Source organism: Pelodiscus sinensis, chromosome 6 (genome assembly GCF_049634645.1).
Source record: "Pelodiscus sinensis isolate JC-2024 chromosome 6, ASM4963464v1, whole genome shotgun sequence".
Lineage (NCBI taxonomy): Eukaryota > Metazoa > Chordata > Testudines > Trionychidae > Pelodiscus > Pelodiscus sinensis.
The window spans coordinates 85280080-85307448 of NC_134716.1; the positions used below are offsets into that span (position 1 = coordinate 85280080).

General features: G+C 41.6%; 1 protein-coding gene and 1 long non-coding RNA gene across 6 annotated transcripts in view; one reads left to right on the plus strand and one right to left on the minus strand.

Annotated features, from left to right (window-relative positions):
• Window positions 1-27369, plus strand: part of IQGAP2 (IQ motif containing GTPase activating protein 2) — a 214803-nt gene that overhangs the window by 104454 nt on the left and 82980 nt on the right. For all 5 annotated transcript variants that reach the window (XM_075932302.1, XM_075932304.1, XM_075932305.1 and 2 more), the window contains exons 3-9: window positions 562-718; window positions 5104-5181; window positions 9028-9104; window positions 15937-16004; window positions 16364-16477; window positions 25939-26117; window positions 26762-26849. In XM_075932302.1, coding sequence (XP_075788417.1) covers window positions 562-718; window positions 5104-5181; window positions 9028-9104; window positions 15937-16004; window positions 16364-16477; window positions 25939-26117; window positions 26762-26849 — 761 coding nt within the window. The remainder of the gene's footprint in view (window positions 1-561; window positions 719-5103; window positions 5182-9027; window positions 9105-15936; window positions 16005-16363; window positions 16478-25938; window positions 26118-26761; window positions 26850-27369) is intronic.
• Window positions 1-27369, minus strand: part of LOC142829927 (uncharacterized) — a 43969-nt gene that overhangs the window by 5749 nt on the left and 10851 nt on the right. The window contains exons 4-5 of the long non-coding RNA XR_012904854.1: window positions 3386-3498; window positions 965-1055 (exon numbers count right to left, since the gene is read on the minus strand). This is a non-coding gene — a long non-coding RNA (uncharacterized LOC142829927). The remainder of the gene's footprint in view (window positions 1-964; window positions 1056-3385; window positions 3499-27369) is intronic.

Below are 27369 nucleotides of genomic sequence, written 5' to 3' on the forward strand. Positions count from 1 at the left end.
TTCACAGATACAAATCAAATCCTTCATGCCTTCTGATTTAATAGAGGAAGGACTTTAACCCTGTTTACCAATGAACTATATAGTCACTACAATTGAGGGTCTTTGGGAACATGTTTATAGCACTGTCTCTATTTGCTAGGCATAATGTTATTTGAATAGAAATGGCATGAAAATTGCTATTTAGTCAATTGCTTTCATTAACATTAATAAAGAAATGCAACACTATAGTAGGTGGAGGTGCAGATGCATACCTGTTCCATGAGGATGTGAAGTACTTAAATTTATCAGACTCCTTATTTTGGTAGTTAGACTCTGATACATAAGCTGTTACAGCTCCGTTAGTGGTAATTTCCATCTGTTGTATCAAAGCACACATGTAGCTGCCCTTCTGTTGCCCTGTGCATGTGTTGGTACTTCTATTAACACTTAATAGAAGTGTGGAGTTTTTGCTGCTGCAAAGGTTACTATGTGAGACCATATATAAAAGGGATGACTGTTCTAATATACTGTATCATGTTAAAATTGGAGCCAACGGGTAATTCTTGGCCTTGTGTTTTGTAGATGGATGGAGGTTTGTTTGGATGAAGAACTGCCGCCCACTACTGAATTGGAAGAAGGGTTAAGAAATGGAGTTTACCTTGCCAAACTAGCAAAATTCTTTGCCCCTAAAATGGTCTCTGAGAAGAAAATCTATGATGTGGAACAGATACGATATAAGGTAACTAAGGTTTCATTGTCTGAGGTGTTTTAGCTTTTGACTAAAAAAAAAAAAAAACCTCAATATTTGTTGCTCTTGGCTCCATCTTTCTGACTCTGTTTTAGCACTGCAAAAACTTGTGCCTGTCATGTTCACAAGGCTGCTGATGCAGATAATGTTTTGTGTCCTAATAAATATGGAATTCTACTCCTCTTGTTTCACTGTTAAAGGTCATTTGTGTTGTATCATCAGAGAAATTAATCTTACCTTTCTCCCACCAGTTGCATGCACACAAATTACTGTAGATCTCCCCATAGTCTGAAGGACTGCGGTCACAGCTGGGATGGGAACTGTAGCCCTGAAGAGCAGGGAGGCAATACAATAAAAACTGAACAGAGAAAACATGATAGCTGTACCAAAGGTTTAAGACCAAAAAAGTGCTTTCATCTCCAGGGAAAGCTTTGATAAGGACACAAAGCATTACCATTTGTAAAATTACAATCCATTAGGAAATAGAGGCCTCACGTCCTATGACAATTTATTAAAAAAATTGTTTGCGAATAGTCTCCTAATGAGATCTGCATGATTTAGCTTTAATATCAAACACTTTAACGTGGAAGAACAAAAATCAAACACAGGAAGTTTTCCTGTTGTATTCACAAGCTACTTAGTGATGATGAAGAATCTGTTTAGGATCCCATGTGATAAATGTGGATATAACTTTAAAATAATGCTTATGCTTTTAAAAAAATTTTCCTTCTTTACCTACCATATTTGGAGTTAGGGCGTCTGTCTCTTGGGTAGCCCTAAAACAGGAGCATATGTCTTAACTTTTTTTTTTCCCCCCAAGTAATGGTCTTGTTAGCTGATAGGGAAGGATGGTCCTTGTTTCCTGAAATAGAGGCTTGAAATGCAGTGGTGATGGAACTGACTTTGTCAATATTTGACTTACAAGCTTGTCTACGTAAATATGTATGGCATGCTAGTTGTGATGTAAATCCATAGCACTCTAGTGTGCTTCATGACACGTGTCTGTGTGCACCCTGTTGCTGTGCATTAAAAGTTCCCAAGTATGTGCTGAGGCATTGAAGTAACCTTGGGAACTGTTAGTGCATAGCAACAGGGTCCACACGCTCATGTGCAATAGGCAGGAGTTCTATAGATGTACAGATGTTTCTGTGGATATCCATGCCCTGTTAGTGAGTTGGAATCTGGAAAGTTCATCATGCAGCATTGAAAATCATATATGGATTTCAGAAGACATCACAGAATGTTCAGTTTTGAATTTATGTAAAACTTCAGTCTCTTTGAAAGATGCCCTTTAGGTTAGATGTGTCCTTACTTTGTTTTTAAGGAGATGAAACTAATTCAAGAAAATATGAAGTCCACTAGAAACTGTTGTTGCTATTGTTCTTAAGGTGGAAGGAACTCTTGATGCCACCATTGTATGCGGTAGTGTATATAATCTTAATACAGATTGGCCTATAGAAATGCTTCCTCTTAAATTTTGATGGTTAATATAGAAAGTCCACGGTACAAATATTCTCATACACCATTTTTTCCTCAGTACAAAGATAAACTATATTGTGGTAACTGAAATCACACTTTCAAAGATAAAAATGTTAAACTGCCAGTTCTTATAAAACACAAAAGCCTCATTTCAACAAGTGTGACTGGATAACTTTTTATTAGTATAATTCACAATCTGGCACGTTCCTGTATTCATCACCTTATCTTTTTGTATGAATTTAGTACTAATATTAACATGCCCTGCTTGTGAAATTCTCTTTCCACATGATTTAGAGAAGTGCAAGCTTTTTGGAAGCCCACCAGGAGCAGTAAAAAGGCAAAATTCTCCATACTGCTTCAACACTGAGTCAACTTTCACCTAAAGGGGTTTTTCCCAGAAAGTCAAAGTAGAAGGTTCCCTATGCTTATGATCATGATTCCCATAGTGCTACTGAGAGATTACAAAACCTGTGCCAGATGATGCCTAAATTTTTGTAATGTGGCTATGTGCCCACTAGGAAATGGAGGCAACCAGACTCAACTTGCGTAGATCTTTGGACAGCAATCAAATGATATTTTTAGTTGCAGCTGACCTAGTCTAAAGCATAAAAGCTTTTATTCCAAGCCTGAAGAGCTTTCATTCAAAGGAATGTGCTAGTGAGGGGTTACCTTCAGACTGAAGATTGGAGGAACTAACCAGTCCACACCTTCAGCTTCATGTTGGAAAAATTCCAAGAATTGGAATTTATAAACAGGTACTATGAATCTGTGCACCAAATCTTGACCCTGCTTGGTTTGGGGACCCAGTTCAAATATTTTTACAGCAATTTCCAGGATTTCACATACACTCTTCAAATTCATGATTTCTGTGACCAATCATAGCCTTAATGTTGGTTTCTTACTCCTGGTTTACACTAGGGGATAAGTTCAAATTAAGATACACAACTTAACCTGTACAATGAACATAGCTGAAGTCAAAGCATGTTAAGTCGAATTTTAGCACTATCCACGCTGCAGGAAGTCAAAGGGAGCACACTCTCCCTTCGACTTCCCTTACTCCTTGTAGAACCAGGACAACTGGCATCAACTGGAGTACCCTTCTCAGTTCGAATTAGCGTGTCTTCACTAGACCCGCTAATTTGGACCCTGGAAGATCGACTGCAGCTACTTCAATCTTACCTTTAGTGTAGACATGGCCTTACAGCGGTCAGACTTCCGGAGTTGTAATCAAGTAGTTGCATGGAAATCTCAGGTGGGCATTCACATGCAGGGAGGTTCTTCGACACCGTCGCCTGAAATTGGGTGGAGGAATAAATGGTATTTAGGGAGGCTTTTTTTGTGTTGCTATTGTGAGCTATGAAAAGAGCATATCTGAATTGTGCACATTCATATGTTGACATGAAGCCTTCATTGGGAAATATACCTCAGAAGATTTGATTCTAATCAGAACTTGTACTGAGAAAACAATTGCTACAAAACTTCTGGCTTTTTACGGGAAATTGCTTTTTAAATTGTCTGTTTTATTTTTTTCTGTGAATTTGTGGTCAGATTTGATTATATAACCATTCAAGAACTGAACAAAATGTTTAACACTCAAGTACTTAACAGTCAAATGCATACATGACATTTATTTATTGATTGATTTAAATATTTTTACTCCACCTCTCTATTTAAAATCTGAGGCATTTTACAAAAAATTTTAAACACTTTATAAATATTTATTTATTGTAAAATACATGACTGCAAAGTGGTGAAGAACATAAAACCTGCTAAAACACCGCAAGAGAAGGGATACCCACCCACACCCTAAACACCAATAAAAGTGTGGGTAAAAAGGTTCTGAAACTTTTATCAGTAGCAATTAGTGACTGGTTTGTATTATATGACTTGTATATGTGAGAGAAGATTAAAAGCAGGGTTTTCTCCCTCCTCCCCCCAAAATGTAACGTCACCTCTTCTTCTGTTGTCCTACTTTGGAGATGGTTTAAAAAAAAATAGAGTAAATTTGTCCATAGCCTTATCCCATGAAAAGGGAGGGATTTCTGAATCTATGCCTGGCAAACTGGCCAAATACTGAAAAGCTACTTCCAATGCGGGGAGAAGGGGGAGGGGCAAGGGGGAGAGAGAGAGAACACATTGACAACTTCATTCAGAATTTTTCAGTATTTCAGGAAATTTCACTTCAAATATTGTTGTGTGGTTTTTTGGGGTTTTTTTTTTTTAAACTAAACTAATGGATACTCCAAATTTCCAACTTAAGATTTTGAAGACTGCTTATGCTCAAAATGAGCTTGCAACAAAACAAAATAAACAAAACCTTGGAAACAATTGAATTTCAGTGAAAAGGGCTTGTGTTTAGTGGAAAAAATAGTGGAATATTTCAACTAAATGGGCCCACTTCTCAAATTTTTGGCAAAAATGACTTTCATGTGCTCTCTTCTATGTTGCATACCCTCTAATCATAAATCACTTGAACTTCCCAGAAGACTTTATAAGACTATCTCTTTTCTGTAACAGACCTTTCTCTCGTATTTGCATTTCAGGCTTTCCTTGCCCAACTAGAACAGAAGCTTAATAAAGAAGGCTTCTATAGAAATGTTTCTTGCCTTGTTAACAATGGGACTCTTTGAACAAACTTGCATGGAAACAGGAGTTGGGGCACAGGCATTGGGATTACAAAGTCCACCTAAAAGGAAGAGTTACATGGCATGTAACTGCCTTATTTGGCATGCAGTTGAAACTTTCTGGCTTTAGGGTCACATACTGATAAAGTTGAGAAATTTATTCACAGGAGAAGTGCAAAATTAAGTGAAGGAAGATACAGAGCTTAAAGAAAATAATCTCTCAATCATCTCTTGTCTCTCCCTCCCTCTCTCCCTTGCACTCCTTCCAATTAGAAATCGGGCCTTCATTTTCGACACACGGATAATACAGTGCAGTGGCTAAGAGCAATGGAATCCATTGGCCTACCTAAGGTAAGGATTTGAATGACATGAAATAACTACTGCAGATGGAGTTGAATAAAAACAGTGAGATTATTTTCCCCTTAATTTGTTTAAAGAAATTATTGCTGAAAACATCAGTACTGGGAAGATCTCATTCAGGATACAAATCTAAACGACATTGCTTAAAAATGTCTGTTTCCTTTGTGTCTCTTGTTCCTTGTCACCTTGATTTCCTACTTGCTGTTTATTTTGTCTGTTTTTCTTCTTCCTATTTATTTCCAGTGACTGTTTCTAGTTTCTCCTGAATCTTCCAAGTAGACTTCCATGCTGTTCTTCCATCTGCTTTCTTTAGGTTTCCTTTCATGTAGCTTCCTATCTTGCTCTCCTTCTCTGTCTGTCCCCATCTTACGTGTTCCCTTTGCATTTCTCTCCTTTCCTGTGCTGCCTATCAAGTTTCTCCTGGTCAAAGATACTTAGTACAGGGTCAAGTGGAGGCCTTTGTGGCAACTCTGAACAGGGACTCAGAGCCAATGGTACTACCGCACCTCCCTGCATTTGCTGAGGCAGCTTGTTAGCTGGCACCATTTCTTAAAAAGCTGTTTTACTTCTTCCTATCTGTAGAATACAGACACTTGTTTCAGACTTACTTGTTTTAGGCTTGTTCAGTTTAATTCATGGCTGGCTCTGTCAATTCATCAGACATCTCCCATCTCTTTCTTCTGTCTTCTACTCCCTCCTGTTCTTGCCCCACCCCCCTGAGCTATGCAGGGTCTTGTCCTAGAAGGATCAAAAGCTTGCTGAGTCGGCAATAAGTATTTACAGGATATAGGGTGCTGCCTATGACACTTGCTGGGGGTACTCTGGGTTGAGGAATCTTGCGATCACCTGCTCTAGCATAAAGAAGCTTTGTCTGTTCTTGATGGGAGGACAGCTCCCCAGCTCCATTGAACATGGATGACATAAGCACTTCCATCTAGGCCTTCCAGGCCCTGCTCTGTGTCTCCAGGATATTAGGCACACACCATTCCCTAAGCCCTCCACGAGTCTGTTTGGCCAGTCCAGCCCTGGATCAACTGAACACTCTTAGTAGTCACAATTTTCTATTTCCAAAGAAGCAGGACACCCCAGCTTAGCCATTTCACTTCAGATCACTGCTTTGTGTAACTCTCAGCACTTACTTATTTTTGATATAAACATTCCTAAGTCGGTTAAAGCATAAAATCAAGTAGTAGCAAGCAGAAGTATTAAACACGTGGCTACAGATGAAATTAAATCATCATGTGGATCCTAGAACCTAATTAACTACTCTCATGTTATGTAGAGTATTGCTCCCACAGAGTCATTGCAGTGCTTTCCGCCAGGCTGCTTGTAAAAATGAGACAAGCATGCTGTCCGCTTGACTCCTGCGTAAAGTCTCCTGTGGATTTCCTTCCACCCCAGGATATACCAAAGAATCCTTTGCCTGTGTTTATAAACAGGACCCTCCTTCCCATTTGCAAATTCTCCAAGATTAAACTATCTTACTTTTTGCCTCTGGCTCAGTATGCAAATAAGCATACATTGAGAGGCATATAATGCACAGTTGGCCAGACAAGGAGATGGTTATTTCCTGCCTGAAAGCAGTATGTCCTAGGTAGGTCACTTCCACGTGACTGACATAATGCCGAGACCGTAAGAACAAAACTTTCAGTATAGATTCATAACTCGTAAAATATATGTACAGATAATATTTAAAAATGATAACGATGACGATTAGGTTACTTAGAGGAGATCTCATATCCCTCCTTTTGAATGGTTATTCAATATCTGACCATGGGGATCCCTGTAAAACCTCTGTGCCCTCAGCTAGGTTGCACCAATGGGTGCATTGGTCACACAGCCTTCATAGCGCTTGCAGCTTCTGCTGACTTGGGGCATGGAACTGAACTCCTTGAAATCCAGCTCTCTGCATGGAAGCTTGCTCCACTAGTGCCAGTTGTCTTGGCAGAGCACTCTTTCTTAATTTGAGAAGCAGTGTTTTGTGATTTTTAAACCCTAGGCTAAGATGAATGCCCGGAACAACTATGTTCTGATTCTGGCTTTAATGCTAACTCTTGATGTGGTCTTGGGTAAGTCACTTAATACCTCTGTATGTCAGCTGCCTCCCCTGTAAAATGAAGATAATGTCTCAAAGGCCAGATGTGGCAAGCTGGGGGCTGCATCTGGTCCTTGGTCCTGAGGCTCCCCACCCTTTAAGTTACAACAATTTTCTTAACTAATTTAGATTTCTGTCTGATGTTTATCAAATCTGTCCTTATGAGGTTCTAAACAACATTGTGCTTTTTTCAACACTTCATTGGAATGAAGAACAAATTATTAAATAAAGCAGGTAATGTTATGTGTTTTTTTTCATTTAAAAACGATTCTCTATGGATCACAAAATAAAGTTCACAAATGTTGAATATTCAGTGTTGATAAACTTAAGCAGTACCTTGGAAGTGCTTGCAGTTTTGGATAGCAAATTTGTCTAATAATGGCAACTTAAAGCTATTATAATGCATCATCACAGTTCTCTAGAGCAGCGTTTCACAGTACCAGGCTGTGGGGGAAAGAAATACCGGGCCTCAGCGTGCCTGGTGGCTGCTGGGAGGGGAGCAGAGCAGGGCAGAGCAGGCTGGGAGGAGGTGTGGGGGGGGGGAACTGGCCACTGGGAAGCAGTTAGGTGTAGCGGGGCTGTCCAGCGGAGATCGGGGAGGGTAGGCAGCGGAACCAGGGCTGGGCGGGGGGGAGGGCCTGGACCACATAGATCAGGAGGAGGATGGGAGAACCAGCTGCAAGAAGCAGGGCTGGACGGGGGCAGCGGGACTGGTCGGGGGGCATCGTTGGGGGAGCGGGGCTGGCGGGGGGAGACTGGTGGGAATGGGGGAACTGGCTGCTGGAAGCAGGGCTGGACGGGGGCAGCAAGGCTGGACTGGGGAGATCGGGAGGAGAATGGGGGGGAGGGGGAGCAGGACGGACCTGGGCACATGCAGACCCTACAGACACTGGCAGATGAGTGAATCTGGTCGGGGATTCCATTTTGCATCCCCACCTTCTCCCCCACTCTCCCCCATACCCTCCCTCAAGTAGATACACTCTGGCAGCGTGAACACATCTACCAGCCAGGCAGTTCCCAGCTAAGGACTGATACACCTAAATATAATAAAACTTACCTAATTAGAAAATACTGGAAATTTTATATGTCTGGTAAATTCTCAATTTGTTTCCTGGACAAAGCCCTCAAATACCAGACTGTCCAGTAAAACCCAGACACCTGGCAACCCTACCCTTCCTTGCACCCTTCCTCCTAGCCAGATACCCTACCCCCAATCTGCTCCTGATCCCGCCTCCTGGAGTGCCCATGCGTCGCCGGGTCCCCCAAGCCCTGGCTAAGGCTGGGTGGAGGATGCAGCCAGGTGAAACACTGAAAATTTATTCATTTTTCATTCTTTTTTTGTGTTTATATTTTTGGGCTGCAAAAAACAGTACTGGGGGAAAAGAAAAGGTTCCAACTAAAGGAAAAAGTTTGGGAAACCCTGATCTAGCCAGCTTTCTATCCATCTTACAGTCCATTTATCCATATTCCCTTAACTTGCTGGCAAGAATATTGTGGTGACTCTATCAAAAGCTTTGCTAACTCTGGCACTGGGAGCTTTGGGAGGACCAGAAACAACTTATTTGAATATTCATCATTTGCTTAATGAATATGCAAATGAATGTTACCAGTCCTCAAAAAGCTCATGAATGGATTTACTGGTCTCTGTGTCAAAGTTTGGGACCCCCTGAACTAGAGGACACAATTGGGCTACTGAGTATAGATTACTGGTTAAAATAACTATTCTATTCTTCATTTTTTAGATTTTTTATCCAGAGACTACAGATGTCTATGATAGGAAAAACATACCCAAGATGATATATTGCATCCATGCACTAAGGTAACTAATGATGGAGTGGGAGGAAATTTAGATTTGGTAACCAATTTTAGGCTTATACTTTCAGAATGGGTTTAAGTAACCAGTGCTCTTCACGTTGTTTAAGTTTATTGATTTTGTTCCTAGGCAGTAGTCTTAAAGCCCACTGACATACATGGGTCTGTTTGCATGAATATCTCTCAAATCTTTTTTTAGAAAGTTGAGACACTAAGCAAAAACCAGCTTTTTAAAGTGATGGTAAATTCCTCCAGGATCTGATTAAAATTATACTCTGCCAAAATACTTGAAACGGTCTCGCCATATTGATTTCCCATTTCTACAAATAAGTGCTAATACACTTGACTGAGCTTCCATGTTAATTCAGTGCTAATGCAATTGTGTTGACCGGGGAATGAAAATGAGGCTCTTGAAGCCAAGTCTTGACATCAAATTAAAACTATTGCCTTCCAAAGTGAAGACTTACCAGTATGTACATGCTTCATCATCATCATTCTAACCTGTTTTGCCTGAGGATTTGAAGTGTTGGACAACTTTCTCTTACAGATACGTAGCTAGCTTAGCTGTAATGCAGTACATAGACAGGGAAGTGTGGAATTAAAAGCTTTTTATATTCACTAAAAATCCTTTATCCTGATGCTCTAGACTTTTACAATTTAGACATCTCCCTGATTCTGCCCAGGAAGATGGAGTTGGTGGTGGTGGTGGTAGTATTTTGCAGACAAGATACCTTTCTGGTTCTACTAGCTCACTTTCTGTATATTAAAGCCTTTTCCTTTCATAGCTTTTGTTATACTGTCAGGCTTGTAAAAATGAATTTGGGGCATAATCTAACTATTTTGTTTTGTCAGCATTCCTCATTGAGTCATTCTAGGAAACCTTGTATTTATAGCATAATCCCTGAAATGTTGTTGCTGCCGCTGTTCCTGCAGTCTTGTGTAAGAAGTGTGCCTAATATTAGTAAATATAAGTAAATAAGAGATGTATTCAAAGTTAATATTTTTTTCTGTCAAAATGCTGGGAGTTTGGCTTTAGCAGTCATAGTAATTATTTTGTGATAAGTATTGCCATTTTTAAATTACTGCGTTTGTTGTAATGTTAACTGGACAGCATCACAATAACTACATAAATACAGGCGGGTAGCTATAGTCTAAAACTATGTAGCTGGTCTTTCTGTCAGCGAGTATCTTGTGTAAGCTTGGAATGATTTCCTGAAGTGGACACATGGGGCTCTTAATGTTAAGCAGCTTATAAAGAAATGGTGGGCTAAGTTCCATTCTGGTGATGTCATGATCTTCATTAATATGTTCCCCAGAAAAGGGAATAGTAGAACCAGGCTTTCAAATGCCTATATTTTCTAAAAACTGAAGACTTAATCAATTGTGGGATAGACTAATATTTTTCCCATATTTACTGTTTTACATTATTTGCTTCATCGCTGCATATTGCTTGCGATGGTTATTTAACTAGTATCTGTCATGAACTGTATTGTGTAATGGTTTGGTTCTAGAGAGATTCATTTTCGGTTCTCCAGTCTGACCCTGGTCGGGATGCATGCCAAGACATCAGAGCTAATGTGTGGTTTCTTTGCCTTCATTCTCAATTCGCTTTCATTTCGCTTAAATCCTTGCTATGTAACGTACTAGCTCAAAATTGCAACGCTCGAATCTTAAACCTAATAGTACCATCCACCTGTGACCCTGTGCCATGAATTGCCCACCCTTCCTTTTGACTGCATTTAAGTGCTGGATAGTGCTTTGACTTGATGTGTAAGACCTAAATATTCAGTTACTGCACTCTACTTTTTCTCTGTCCTTGTCTAAAATGCACTGTAACCATGTGATGCATTTCTCTGCTGTAATCCCCAAAGTCGGTCTTGCATTACATATAGCTGCATTGAAAGAACATTTGAATGCTTCAATTTGCTACATTAAAGCTCAGCAATGCCAGAATTAAGGTTGGCAACGTACCCTTAATTCATCCCCCTTGTGTATGTGCATTATTATAGTCTTTATTTACATGATCCTATATTTTTTTTTCTGCAGCACCCCCAATGGATTCAATATAAAAGGTGAATGGTGGTCTGGAGATAAATCCGTAATTAAGGTTAAGATTTTGTCACTGTTACTTGTACTAAAAATAACTGATAAGTAGCAGGCAATAAACAAATTCATGGGAGCCTGGAGTAGGATGGGGGGGCGTGGGGAGGACATGAACTTGTTCAGACAGCAGAGTAAGAATGACAACTGGAGCCCCATAGTGGGGGAACTGACAGACTGAGCCCTACCACCATGGAGGCAGGGTGCATGGCACAAGCTGTAATAGATGACAACAATAGATGGTTGTACAAAGAGAGAGGCTATGTTCTGCAGTATCCTATAGTCATTTGTTTCAGAAGGTGGAAGGCACGCTGTGATTGAGGCAGGGGATTGCAGAAGAGCGGAGAAACTCCTGCCTGATGCAGCTGAACATTGCTCAGGAGTAGAATTGTATTGTCACTTCCCACACTGCAACTGTCCCATGTGATGCTAGTCAAGTTGTTTAAACATTTCATGGGTGGCCATAAGGATGTTAAATTTCAGTAATCTGGCTAATCATGTAGTCGATATAATTTGTCACTGATAGAGGCAGCAGGTGGGGCAGGGTGGCACTGTGGTGACAGTGTTGGGGGGGAACCAGCTTTTAAGCTGGCTTCCCCCAGCACTGGCTCCTCTCCCCCCACTTCCTGCCCCTGAACAAGTAGTCGATACTCCTCTAGTCAGCTACTTGCTAATGTCCCTTAGCAATAGGTGGCTATTAACTATTTTTCGTTTATGCAAGTCCCAAATGTTCAATCCTGGGATTTGATGGGCAGAAGTTCTGACCAATCACAGTTGCACTTGAAGTCCATGGGACTGCTTTAGAACCTGATTTATTTAGCACTGTATTTTTAGTCCCTTCAAATTGCGCACCAAAATTAATGGGCATTCTTCGCTTTGATCTCTCTGTGCCTCAGTACCCTGTCTGTAAAATCAGATTAACATAGCCTCTCAGGATTGTGAAAACAAAATACTTTTGGAACAGTCCTGTTTTAGTGATGGGCTTTGCTGAAAAGCCCATGAGGAAACTCTGAATTCTTGTATTCAGAGCAGGGTTTGATTGGTGCCCAATGGATAAGGTCAGTGGCCACATAGTCAAAATTGTATCTTCTCATTGTTCAGTATCTGCTCATTGAGTACCATCCGATTTGTAAATGGAAGAAGGTAGGGTACAGGCTGGACCTCCCTGGTCTGGCACCTTCGGGACCTGACCTATTCTGAATGAGGAATTTGCTGGGTATGGGGAGGTCCCCTGTCACAGACCTCCCAGACATTGCCTCTCCCTGTGATGGGCTCCTCTCTGGCCCTCTGCCGCTGGGCTCCAGCCCTGCTGCCACAGAATTTAGGTTTGGGCTCTGGTCCACTGCCTTTCACCAGCTGGCATTTCCTAGGGATGGGGCTTGCTGGCTGTTCCACTTGTGCCATGCTCCAGGGACAAGGCTCGCCTGCTGCCCCACTTCTGCTGCACCCCACCGGGGCTGTGAGAACAGGGCTTTTCTGTCGCACTGCTGCCCTGCCTGGACAGGGCTCCCAATTGGCTATCGCTCCTGGGCACCGGGGCTCTATGGCGTAGCAACATCTATGGTCTTTCCTGGCCATGGATGTTGCCGGACCAGAGAATCTCGGATTTAGGAGGTTCAACTGTGCCACAATATGTATGCACAAGAAGACTGAATTAAAGATTCTTATGCACCCTTAATATTCTTAACATTTAGCCCCTCTAAACCCCTAGATTTAAAAAAAAAAAAAAACTTGGAAAAAACAAATTCCTTCACCTGGAACTATACTCACCTGACTAATCAGCTGGGTTTGAACTTTTAGACCCATAGCTCATACCTTTGTTCTTGAGCTAATTGAGTAATTGATAGTGGTAGCAGATTGTAGCCTGAAATGGTTGCAAACTGCCTCATTTAAATTAAATGCTATGAGTAGAACCCCACCAAATTCATGGCCATGAAAAACTTGTCATCGACTGTGGAAAATTGTCCTTGTGTGCTTTTACCCTACTCTATATAGATTTCATGGGGGAGGCCAGTGTTTCTCAAATTGGGAGTCCTGACCAAAAAAGGACTTGTAGAGGGTTTTTTTGGTGTGTGTGTGGGGTTTTTTTGGGGGGGGGGGGAAGGAGAGGAATTGCAGTATTGCTGCCCTTAATGCTGTGCTGCATTCAGAGCTGAGTGGGGGCTGTTGGCTGGGTACCCAGCCAGAAGGCAGTGCCCTGCGAGCATGATACACAAGTAAGGCTGGCAATACCATACCATGTCACCCTCACTACTGCCATGCTGCAGGTGGTGGAGCTGCCTTCAGAGCAGGGGTTCCCAGTCAGCAACCACTGCTCTCCAGCTACCCACCTCTGAAGGCAGTGCTACCTTTAGCGCAGCACAGTATTAAGGGCCCCCCCCTCCAACGATAACCTTGTGACCCCAACTCCTTTTTGGGGGTCAGGAAGGACCCTTACAATTAAAATGACAATTTCAGATTTAAATAGCAGAAACCATTAAATTTTATTTTTAAAATCTTGTGGCCATGAAACTGACTGTAAGGACCAAAGCTAAGAGTGTTGATTCCTCCTGCATAGGAATATTCACTAGTAAGGTTCCCAGTAAATAATCTATTAAACTAACTGACTCTAAAAAGAGCACTTACTGTATGGGAGTGGTTCAGTTTAAACCATTGTTCAGATGGGAATTTAATAATACTCATATTAAAATCTAGGCCTTATTACAAAGACTATGCATTAAATACACATGTTTTCCAGTGAGAATATTCCTTATGAAGTCCATTGCATTACTGATGACTATTACATTTCATATAAAAACCAAATAAAAAGCACACTCCCAGCACCACCTTGTGGTAGATTTCTCCAAGCCAAGAAGTGTAGGAAATAGGCCATATTACTCAGCCATGTATAACTATATAGTTTACATAAGAGTGAAATCTTGCGTTTATCTACCACACTTCAAACCACTTCTTCCTCTGTAGTAAATATTCTAGCCATTTCTAAGGCTAACTTTTTTTTTATTGGGCATTTCACAGGCAAGACTGAAGGCTAGCCTACACCAGAATTGCTGCAGCAGCACAGCTGCTAGTGATGCACAGTAATTCTGCTAGTGCAGGTACTCTATGCTGGTTGGAGAGACTTTCTCCTACTAATGTCCACACAAGTGCTTTGATCAGTGTAACTTACATAACTGAGGCAGTGGTTCTTGGTTCTTGGCACACCCTCAGGGTATGTCTAGACTGCAGAGCTTTTCCGGGTGTCTCAGAAAAGCTCTGCCACATCCAAGGAACGCGTCCGCTTTCCGAAAAAAGTCAGAAAAGCGTACACATTTTGTTAGCAACCCCGAAGCCTTGTTCTATGAGGAAGAAAGGATGTTCCGAAAGAGTGTTTGTTTTTTTTCCCCGAAATTTGGCCCCATGTAGATGGGTCAAATTTCAGAAAAGCCTCTTTCAGAAGTAAATTGAAAAAAAGATACACAATTTGCATACTGCAAATTGCATTTCTTTTTCTGATTTATCTTTGTAGTCTAGACATAGTCCCAGTGGCTTAAATTACACCGAAGTAAGTGACAGTGTGTAAAAGCCCACAGTTCTTGCCTAAGAGCTTGCAGTAAAAGCACTTTGAAACATTGCAAGGGAAGACTAACACAGAAGCAGTTCGGGGTAAAAGGAAGGAAAGGGCTAAACTTGGGTGGTTTGAGGCTTGTTTTTGGTTTACTTGAACTTTTTCTGTTCAATTTATTTAACATCTTCCTGAAAGTTGAGTGGCAAATGGAATGGTTCAGAATTTTGAGGCAATCTGGAGACTTGCATGTGATGAGGCTTGTGATGGAATGCTGCAGTTGACCTACTGTCTGCTGGAGAATCTGTACTTCCTCTGACCATGCGCTGGTGGAGTAGAGGGGAGCTGGACTCAGTGATTCCTGGTGTTCTTTCGAACAGAACATGTCTGTGGCAACTTTTAACTACATGTACTATTATCCCCTCCTGCAATTCATGGGCCAGTATTATCATCTTTCAGTTTCCATCTTTCAGTATACCATGGGGTAGAGAGGAGGTGCCTTTTTTTTTTAAAGGCAAAATAGCCTTCCACGCAGTTAGAAATATTTAGTATTTAAGTGCTTTGTGAATGTGTGGACACCTTTTCCTTTCCATTTACTGAATTATTTCAATACTGTACAGGCAACAAGTTTTGCACTCTGTATTCTGTCCCCATCTAAGGGCACGTCTACATAGTGGGGCTAAAGCCGAAATAAGCTACGCAACTTGAGCTGTGACAATTGCGTTGTTTAAGCCAAAATAGCTTATTCAGCATTTGGTGCTGTCTATATAGCAGGAAGTCCGAGAGAGTCCTCCAACTTCCCTTGCTCCTTGTAAAATGTGGGTTATCGGAGTTGGAGTAAGAAGTCCTCCAGCTCAACTTTATTTTGACATTGTAGAAAAGCGGCTGGTAGTGTAGATGCGGACTATAATAATACTGCTGCGTAGACTTATCCTAAGAGAACTCCTTGGAATATCTCCATTTTGTGAAGATTACTTCTCCCATTCTATGTTCACACTGTTTAAATGCACCATAGAAAATAGTCTGAAATTTATCCCATATCTGTACACAAAAGTCAATAATTAAAGATGAGTTTAAAGCAGTAACCTTCTAATTATATTGGCTACTATACAGGTTTGGCTTTGGTTCTACAAAAAACAGATGTTTCATTGAATATGCAAGTCTCTGGCTTTGACTTAAGTATTTTTCTTCTTTGCAGTTTATATCTGTTCAAACTAGGGATAGCACCACAGATCCAGGATTTACTGGGAAAAGTAGATTTTACAGGTAAGTCTGTTTTAAATTAGTCATACTGAAGATAATTTATTGCATCAATGAAACTGCTAATAGTACTGTTTCTAGCAACCTTCTTTCTCTAATGTGAGTTTCCCCTCTCCTCTCCCAACATTTTGCACACCACCTCATTGAAGTGATTTGGAGGCTGCTATTTTAAATTGTCACCTTTTGAAAAAGGGGTAGGGAGTCTACATGGCACGTTTGAAACTGAGTTTCTAGCAGAATGAGAACTGTTAGCCAAGCTCTGGATTTTTAAATTACAAATACATTTTAGCGCTGAGTGCTCATGAAGTCCTGGGGTCTTCGTTCTGCTAATCATTTCCAACTTTCCTTCTTTTAATATTAAATAGAGGAGGAAATCAGTAACATGCGAAAGGAGCTGGAGAAGTATGGTATACAGATGCCAGCTTTCAGTAAAATTGGTGGAATTCTGGCCAATGAGTTATCAGTGGATGAAGCTGCATGTAAGTCTGATTTACCGTGTTTTCCACTTAATCCATTAATTAACCGTTTTTGTGTAAGGTGTTGAGTAATGTAATATAAAATATTATGAGAAGTCTTTCTGAAGCAGGGAATTTTATCTTATGTCAGTATGACAATAAGTTTACAATTATCTTAACTAGAATAATTACCCAGTTTTGCTTCAGGGTACGGTGCTAGGAATGTGAGGGGTGTAGGAGTTGGAGCAGTTACTGAGGTGTTCAGGGGATGGGATGGGGGGGCGTTCAGGAGTCAGGACAGAAAGTGGGGTCCAGCACCATGATGGTGGGGACTGTGCATCCAGGCAGCCTGCTGCTTTCTGGGACTGGGGTGCTTGATGCACTCCTGTGGTCATTGGAGAGTATAACCATCCCTACTGTCACAGCTCTCCCTTTCTGTTTGAGAAACAATTGCATTCCACTTGCATTTCATTGTTCTGGCACAACCAAACCTTTACCTTGCTTTGAGATAAGAGGAAGTTGCATACCAAATGTGATAGTCCTAGCTCTTACTGGTTAGGAGGGATTCTTGAACACGTACACACAGACAGATGCACAAACTCTCTCAAATATACAGTGTTTGGAATAGATACCTAACCTAGTGCAAGATGGTTAATCTCTCTGTATTTCAGTTTTTGTGAAATGGTATCAGCCAAAATCTTCTATCAGACATGTAATGGAAAAATATGGGATATAAATACAAGTCTATTTTAACTTCAGACTCTTGTTACAAAATATTGGCCTATGCCATTTCAGAGATACAAAATGGAGAACAGAGAAACAAATTATTTGTCTTGCTCAAGCCATATTAGTGACCCAGTGATAGAATGGAGAATAGAACTAGAGATTCTTCAAATGGCTCTGCATAATTTTGTGTGGGAGGTGCACAACCTTTTTCCTGTCTTGTCTAGTTGTCAGCTGAAATGCTCTCTTGCTGCTCTTCCCTATAGTATCACATCAGAGTGATTTTATATAGGGGGTGGAGCACCCTCACCACACAGTCCTTTCCAACTGTGTGCCATAAACAGATATCAGCTTCTGGTTTCTTTAGAACCAGAGCCGCCTCTTTCTTGGATGGCTAGCATTAATTTGGTTAGTTAGGCTATGTCTACACTGAGGCTTTTTTGGCAAAAAATATGCTAATGAGGGATTCATTAGCGTGAGTCGTGCTCTCATTTGCATATTTTCTGCTGATCTGTTTCTGCGCAAAAACCCTAGCACAAACAGATAGGCAGAAAATATGCAAATGAGATTCTGACTCATGCAAATAAGCCCCTCATTAGCATATTTTTTGCCAAGAAAATTTGTAGTGTAGACATAGCCTTAGTGATTCTTTTTCAGAGCTGTGTAATAGTGGAACTTGAGAAGAAGAAAAGGCAGGATTTTAAGAAGTACACTTCCTGCCTTGATGGAACCTATGCAGATTCAGGACTAGTGTGCGCTTCAGCATCTCCTTTCAGATCTAGGAAAATAGGTTTCCTTGAAGCACAGAACTGGGGTTTGGTGGTGATAGTCGGCACCAGAAATGGAGGCATAAGGACAAAGCTCGTGGTTAGCAGTTCTAGTTTCCATGCATTAGAGCAGTGGTCCCCAGTGCGGTGCCCGTGGGCGCTATGGCACCCGCTGGGCCATTTATGTGCGCCTGCGGAACAATCTGGGCTGGCACCGCCCCCGGGGTCGCGGCACATGCTGGGATGTGCGGCGCGTGAGCAGCCCCACCCCCGGGCACACGGCCACCCCAAAAGGTTTGGGACCACTGCATTAGAGCTATCTGATCTAGACAATGGATCTACTGCACTGGAATGAAAACTTGGTCTGTTTTCCGCTTCAGTAGTGGACTTAATGAATAACACTGGATCAGAGATCTTGTCTGTTGTCAGTTCTGGTGTCAGTTCCTGCTTGGGGGTTCTGCTTCAGGTCACTTACGTAACTGATTCTGGAGAGTTGTATCACCATGGCAACACAGGTTCACCTCCCGATATGTTGGAGTAATGTATGAAATGCAGATCCAAGAGGAGGCATGTTTCTATGATTCCAAGATTTTCACCTACTGCTAAGAGATGCAACATCTGTCTCCTTTCATAGATCCTGCTATGATCTCTCCTCCTAGGACCCTGCCAGGTCTCCCATCGCAGCTGTTCCTGGTTTACTCATGTATCCATGAAGCAGAAAATAGAGGAAGAATGTCTTGTGGGGAGACAGGCAGTCCTGTGCCCTGTGATCTTACTGGGGGTCACCTAAGGAAATTTTCAGTTACCTTTTGCATAGATGAAGAGGTCATGTCTCAACCTCTAAGGATTCAGCAGCCTAGAGGTCCTCAAAACTGATTCTTCCATATCTGCTGACACTTATGTCTGAGTTTTTGTCTGAGGAAGAAGATGGAGTAGTTCTCCTTTTTGGACGGGAGCAGATAGGTATTGGTGGAGGCAGATCTAACACCTGAAGACCATGTGTATTCAGAGTCCCCTCCATCTGAGGACACTGGTGTACTACAATCTGGTGTTCTGTATATTTTCCACCTTGAATCTATATACAGTCTGAGAGAGACTTTCCACTCAGTATTTAATGTACTTTGGTGCTATAATTAAGAGTAGGATATGTTTCTCTATCTTGGATGAACTGTTACATCTTGCTAGTTCAGTGTTTGCCTGTCTGCATATGGTCAATGCATCCCCAAGAAGGTGGAAAGGTTTTTGTGAAGGTTTTTCTTGCTTTCATACCATTCCATGCTAAATTCATGGGTGGCTGCTGCAGTAATAGGGACAAATCTGGACAGAAATACATCATACCTGCTGATAAAGGCTGATAAAGGAGGTTCATGAATTCTTGAGAGAGAGGTCCAGGTTTTTATTCCGTGTTTTTGTGATAGGAAGAAAAATGTGTGGTTTCAAGTACATTTGGAAATTTTGGTTCCATAAATTGGCTCTGAGCATTGTAATCCTTTTTTTGGCCGTGAATTGTCTTTGACAGAATTAAGAATCATGTTTATCCTTCCTTTGTGCATAAGGGATTGTCTATTAAACCATATTGTCTTTGTGACAGAGCCTTAGATCTGAAAAGAGGCTTTCTCAATTGTTCAGAGTTGACCCCCTGCCCTTCAGAGGTTGCACTTCATCTATTAAAAGGAAGTTATTTGTAAGGCACTAAAGTTTTTGAAATATTTAAGTGCAAAGTAATATCACATGTTCCAGAATAAACTTAAATTCTCAGACCCTAATTTAAATACTCAGAGTAAAATTCTTTTGGGGTTTCATAGTAGTCACTACCTGTGTGATCCCATCAGAGAATCAAATGTATGCAGCACTTGAATATTTCACTTCTACACACCAAGTCATGACAGTTTTTAATTGTTGATGACTATGCCTTGGGATATCATAACCTCCTTAAAATGGTGGTCAGTCAGAAAACTACATACCCCCAAGCAGTCAAAATCCTGCAGGACCATCCTGATTGGTGACCTCAGATGCATCAACCAAGTGCTGGGGGAGGGAAAGCATCTGAATTATTTGACACTGCTCTGCTTACGTTGATTTGCAGGTTTGCCTTGTATTAGAATTAAGTTTCAGAAGGGTAGCTGAGTTAGTCTGTAACAGGAAAAACTTAAACAATTAAAAGTCCAGTAACACCTTAAAGACTAACAAAACATGTAGATGGTATCATGAGCTTTCGTGTCATCTGAAAAAGGGGGCTGTGCCCGCAAAAGCTCATGATACCATCTACATATTTTGTTAGTTCTAAAATACAACAGATAGTTTTTAAGATGCTACTAGACTAAGTGGCATTCCTCTGGGCTCTCAAGTTCTCTTCCCTCACCTGCAGGGGTGGGTTGTGCAAGTTTTACAGACAGTGCATTAGTGATGCATTACGTTGCCAAGTTGCAGTTGGAAGTATTCACTACACTCTGCTGTGTGCAGAGATAAAAGGCTGTGGAATTGGTGTATGTATTATGCCATTTACCCTGTAGCCCTGCATCTAGCATTAATATAGCTGCACAGATGTAAATATGTAGACTTGCCCTGAGAGTGCTCTAGCTGACACTGTTAGAAGATGACTCGACCTCAAGACACCACCAGGTGGTGCAGTATCCACAAGTATGAATACGCAAAGCCATCTGTAAGAACTCTGCTTACAGGTAAATAGCCTTCATTGTATTTTATACACACAAGATAGAAAACTTTGGCTTAAGTAATGTTGTTAAGGCAAAGATTAGTTATTTGTAAGGCACTAAAAAAGATTTCGGAATATTTAAGTGCAAAGTAATACTATAAACTTAAGCTTTAAAATTTTCAGGCCATAATTTAAAACTCTTTCCTACAGTCATATCGGCTAGTACTATTTGTTTTGGTTCATGCTGTGATAAGTGTGCACATGATTCTGCTTTTTAAATATATTCTATAGGGATGAAAAAAATCTGGGTCCCTGCTGCCCCCCAACTCCTCACCCTCCTCTGCTGTCCTGACTCCTGCCCTTCTCACTGCCCTCAGCCCTCCTGCCCCCCTCCAGTAGCACCACTCTGATCATGTGAGCTACCCCTCTTCTAACTCCTCCCTCTACACACCTGTCCTGTTTCTCTCCCCTGGTGCGGTCCCTCCCCTGCAGGTATCTGCCCTTCTGCTTCACCCCAGAATCGCCTGGCACCTGCACCTTCCCTTAGCCCTGTACCCTTCTGGTGCCTCCTCCTTCCCTTACTGCCCCTTTGCCCTCTTTTTCCCTGATGCCCACCCCCTCAGTACTCTCTACCCCGTTCCCCTCCTGCCCCTCTGTGCTGTCACACATGATTTGCTCCATCTCCACCTTTCTCATGCCCACCCCTTCTTTCAAGCCTTCTCCCAGCGCCTCCCCCTCCAGCCTCCAATGCCCTTCCCCTCACCTCTCCTCTCCCAGGATCACCCTGTCCTCCCTCCCACTGACAGCTCCCCTCCTGCCCTTTCCCTCATTGTCTGCACTTGGCCCCCTGGCATTTGTCTCTCCTGCATCCTGTCCCTTGGTGTCTTCCCCTCCCAAGCCCCTTCTCCTTCTACCCCTCTCCCTCAGGCTCCCCTCCCCATTGCCACCACCACCACACAAGCCTATTCCCTACCTTCCACGTTGCGGGGCCGGAGGCCGTGCGCAGGCCCCAGAGGCAGCCTCTGAGGAGTTTTAAAATCCCGGGCCGTGATGTCACATCACGCCCGGGTGTCCTCCCCACCCACATGCAATGCCACACATGGGCAGCAGCAGCCTGCGAGAAGGAGCTGCACACAGCAGGGACGGGCCAGGGTCAAGTCTCCAATTTACCTTAGCATATCAAGCCAAATAGATGGACATTATTGAATAATCAGGGTAAGGCCTGAATTTGTGTGAATGTGGCACAAGACCACAGTCTGGAGCCTCAAAGGTCCAAGGGAATCCACAAACTCTGGAGGATATTTTTTCTTTCCCACTCTCTACCATCCCCCTGCAAAAAAAACTCCCAATGAACCTTTTTGCTATTGTGCAAAGGAGATTTTTAGGGAGGGATATGAAATTCACCAGTACCTTAATTGAATTTTCTTTTCTTGGGGTTTTGGTCACACGAGTTTATTTTTAGTATAAATATAGTTTTTTGGTATTTAAGATGTAATAGTTTTGATTTATATTGGGATAGTTCCTAGATAATGAGATTAATGTTTTTTAACAAATGTCTATATTAGCCGTTTTCAGTTTGTTTTCTTAACTAAATATTCAGTAAAAGGCAATGGCAATTCAGCAGGAAGAGTTAAAAGGACTACTCATGGTACAGTGACACATTGTCAATGGCTTGTATGATTTAGGGCTGAGCTTTTCAGGGAGGAAAAAGTTTTTTCTGCTCTTTTTCTTTTCTTAAGTTCTAGGCTCACTCCCAGAAATATGTCCTGCACTGCCCAACACAGGCTTATAAAGTGTATCATTTTATTAGTAGAAATTATACACACAGGTCTTGTTACCCTTGCAACAAGTTTAGAGTTTCCCAAGCACTTGAATTAAAAAACATGGGATTAGATAAAAACTAGGGATGTTGGATATATTGATTAATTCAATAATCGTATAACTGCACAAAAACTTAGCGATTACAAAATTATTTGATAGTGTCTGGGGACAGAGTAGGTAGGCAGTATGCTCCTGACCTTGTTCCTGGGGAGCCCCCAGCCATCTCATGCTTTAGCCTCTGCTACAGGGGCAACAGTGTGGGGCAGCAGCCTCTGTCCATGGAGGGCCTGAGCTCCACATGGACAGAGGCTGCTCTAGCATCCCACCTTCCCCCTGCCTTTGTGGGAGGCAGCAAGGGGGGATGGAGCAGGCAGCTCTGTGGAGTTGGCTTAAAAGCTCCATGTGTATTGGCTTCTGCCTGCCCCACTCACCCTCCCTCCGTGCTACTGCCTCTTTATCAGAGGCAGCAGCGCTTGGGGGGAGAGGGGGAACTCAGGCAGTTCCATGGTATCAGGTGCTTATGGGAAACTGGCTGCTAAGCTGGCTCCCCATGGGCACCACCAGCTCCTGCCTCCCCATCCTTGTTGCCTCTGATACAGTGGCAACAAGGGTAGTGAGAGTGCATATAGTCAGTAGAATTAATTGACAAATCCTGGCTCATCGGTTATCGACTGCACATTAACATCACTAATAACATGTTTATTAACTAAAAAGAAAAGTTCTGAGACACTCTCAACCATTTCTGACTGAGAGAAAATGCAACTGATGCCTGCCTAACTTAACAAACTGATAAATTCAAAGCAATGGTTTTTTAATCAGTCTGACCAAACTTCTTAGGCCAGAACCTTTCTCTAGTTCAGTGGCTATTTCCTTTGCTTCTTCTGGTGAAGTGTACTGATGGGTGGGAACAGTTGAGGGGAAGAGGTGCGTTGGCGTGTCTGTCCCTTCTTTTATATAGTCCTGTTTCACCTTCAAGGAAAATGTCTAGCTAGGAACAAGGCAACAAGCATTTTGTACGTAAGGGAATGCCATTATGTTTTTCTGCCAAGATGTAGCTTTGTGGGTGTGTGTGTTTTTGTTTTTTTGTTTTTGTTTTTTTTTTTTTTTTGGTCCCTGCCCCCTTTCCTGGTAAAGAATTGCAATGTAGCAACAGGTAATAGTTGCTTAGATTTGTTTATATGTGGATGAGTCATTTAGCTTGCTCTTTTGTTTCTGAGGAGCTGGTCCAGTCACTCCCCAGACTTCTGCGAAAAACATTTTTAGTCGTGATCTGTGTTATTTAGAACTCCACATATAATGTTGTAATGTGCATTTTGCCATATTATTGATCTGCAAATCCATGTTTTTAAATCTCATAAGACATATTTTGTTGAAGTATTATTACAGTAGTATGTACAGGTACATTGTCAGTTGTCCCTCCCTCCCCCGCCTCAACCCTAAGAATCTTATTTATTGATCTAATTTCCAGTTTGGTGTTGGGTATGAACACTTTTAATGTGAAGTGAAGAGGGTTTGAGCCGAGGCAGTCTACTGCTTAGCAAATATTTAGTATGTTTTTTTAATTACACTCCTTGTTTTAATTACACTCCTTGCTTTACCTAAACAGAAGTAGTAGTGGCAGTGCTGGTGGGGAGAGGATGTATGCAATGAGTCCATAATACAGGACCTACCTTGGTATCTATTGTGTTATATATTTCAGGATAATTAGGTTTGGAAGGAGGGATGTCAATATGTAGCCTAGACTTGTTAATCTCAACTACACTTATTAGAGGCATTGGGAGTGGAAGGGAAGAAGCAGGAGCCCATGCTGGGGGGAACCAGCTTAAAACCAGTCATCTTCTCTCCCCATCCCCCCACCCCCGTACACCAATTCCATGGTGCTGCCTGGCCTTCCCTGCCATGGGAGCGAGCACAGGGGGCTGCCGTGAAGCAGCGTCTGTCCACGGCAGGCCTTAATTCCCTGCAGACAGGCTGCTTTGTGGGAGATGGAGCAGGCTTTCTGTCTGTGGCAAGCCTGGGCCAACCACCGATGGAGGCTAGAGCTTGGGATTCCCCCTCCACCCGCAGACAGGGACTGCTGCCTCTGTATCTGGGATGGCAGACAGCTGATCTGTATGGGGAGTTGATTTTTAAACTGGCTTCCTTTGCAGACCAGCTCCTGCCTGACAATCCACATGGGGCTGGAATGCACTGGCTGTCAGTCCCACCCCTGGGGACTATAGAATAGTTGAGTAACAGATAAAAATTCATGTGGTTACTCAACTATTCTATTCACTGATACCTAACATCCCTAGTTGGGAGGAATTTCTAATAGATCATATGGCATACTAACTGACTTTCACACTCAAACAAAGGTAGCACTGCTAATTACAATAGTTTCATAAGGGAAAGAGGAGAATTAGCAATTCATAAGAGACAAAATAAACCAGTGTTTCTTAAACTGTGTTCTGTGGCCCACCAATGTGCTGTGAGGCAGTGAGGGGTGTGCCATGGAGAACAGAGTTCAAATGGCTGCCCTTAAAGGAGAAGCAACCTTTTGGCTCAATAACTTCACCCCGAGCCTTTTTATTCCCCTCCCCCAACAAAAAATCCTTGGTGTTCCTCGTTTTTTAAAAAAAATTGTTCCTTGGTCTTAAAGTTTAAGAAACACTGAAATAAATTAATTTGTCTCAGACTGTTGTGTAATTATTCCTTGTCTCCCATGTGTTTGTTATTCTGCTATCCTGAAGGGCATCTGGCCACAAAACTAAAGATGACCATTGGAACTTGTACATAAACAATTTTTCATTAGACTGCATAATTTTGAGGAAGATTTAAATCCGGGATTTCTGTCCTCACCAAAGAGCTTTTAAGTACTATTTCTTATGTTGAAACAAGATGACACAATATTCTTCAAATTTCTGGAAACTTAGGCACTATCTTGCCAGTGTTTCCTCTAATCTGTGCAACATCACAGCTTCACAGGTGATTAATCAGGCCCACCCAGTCAGAGGCTCAGGGCTCCAGGCATGGAGCTGACTGGGTGAGGCTGCTTAATCACCTGTGAAGCAGGGCTGTAGCACATCTTAGAGGGAACACTGTATCCTGTCCTATACTGTTGAATATAACTGCATTCTGAGTGGGGTTTTTTTTCTTCTGTGGGTTGGAAAATCCTGAAAACTTGAACCATGGTGAAATATTATCACATATAGTAAAACCCCAGTTATCCAGTCCAGTTGGCACTGGAACGAGATCAGAAAGCCAGAGCTCCCATGACCCATTCTCTAGTGTATCTGTATCTTTGATTATCTGCCCTAGGTGGTTCTGGCTAGTGACTCAGTTAATATAGAGAGATTGATGCTGGAGACTCAGTTAAATGGGATTGATGATGGAGGCTCAGTTACTGTGTGGTATCATCTTGCTTCATTCTAACAAAATGAAGCTTTGAGAATTGGTAACATTAATTTTTGTTTGACCCAGAAGTACTCTCATTGATTGGCTCCTTTTTTAAAGTTTTAAATCTTATCCATCCTTTCCAGTGCATGCTGCAGTCATTGCAATTAATGAAGCTATTGAGAAGGGAGTAGCAGATCAAACACTTATAACTCTGAGAAACCCAAATGCAATGCTGATGAATGTAGATGAGGATCTTGCACAGGGATATCAGAAGGAACTCTTGGAAGCTAAAAAGAGAAAAGAGGAGAATGCAAGACTCAAGGTACTGAAACATATGTTGATTTAATTAACATTCTTAAATTTTTATGTTGCTGTATAAAAAGTGCATGCAAGCTTTTAAAAAGGATTCTTTTAGGATTGTGCTAATAAGCCAGTGTGTTCAATATAAACTAGGTGAAAAATTGTCACTGTAGGAAGTTGATCACAATGGGCCCTTTGGTCTTGGAATCTGACGTAAACAAGCTGGAGGCAAATATGAAGGTGTTCTGTTTACTCAAATACATTCATGAGTTGTGTACAACAATTATGTAATGCTTCCATGTAGAATCCAAAAGATCCTCACTTTTTTTTCTCTTACATACTGTGTAGAAACAAACTTTTGGCTAATCAACTTCCTATAAAAATGTTTTAAATGTTTTTGGGATTATAACATAATTAAGCAACAATTTATTGGACAATTTTTATTAATACAAAATTGCACTTGCATAACTGTTCACAGGATTTGATCACAATATATATGGCACTTTACAATAAGCAGAAAATGCTTTAAGTATAACTCTTTCCCTAAAGAGCATACATTTTCATCTTGTGGCTGATATAAAGTTTTAATCACTAGTACTACAGTGGCTATTTGATCATCTGAAAATATCTGTATTCAACTTTAACCAGTAAGGACTTTGTTTTTAGAGTGGCTCAATTTCAGAAGAGGAAAGAGATGTGTATGAAGAATTGCTGACACAAGCTGAGATCCAAGGCAATATCAATAAGATCAACAGTAAGTAATTCTAGTTTCTCATCAACATGGGGGCATGGCACCTACCAGTTATGTATTTTTGTTCCTAATGCCAAACAAAAACATACAATTACTTATTTTATGGAAGTAACTTTTTTAAAATGGCAAACATTTGTCTGTGTTAAAACAGTTACTTTCAGTGTTTGCGGGGTATCATGTTGCTTTTTTCCATTATCCCTAAAGATTAATGCTATATTTGTTGTTTTTGCTATTAAGGACTCAATTCAGAAGCCAGTTGGTTATACCTGCTTTGTTTCCTTGTGTTTGTCAGCTTCCACTGGCTGCTGAATACTGTAAATTTTGACCCCTCTTTTTAGGTAGACTTGAGATTCAGACTTGGACCCTGAGCCAGCAAATGGATGCGTACAGGAGGAACTTAGCACACATGGAGTCCCTGGGGACTCTGAGGCTCTTGTAGGATTGGAGCCTTGATATATAAACCTCTGCTGGGTTTAAAAACTGCCAATGACTGACTTGTATAAAGAGAGGTAGATACAAGCAG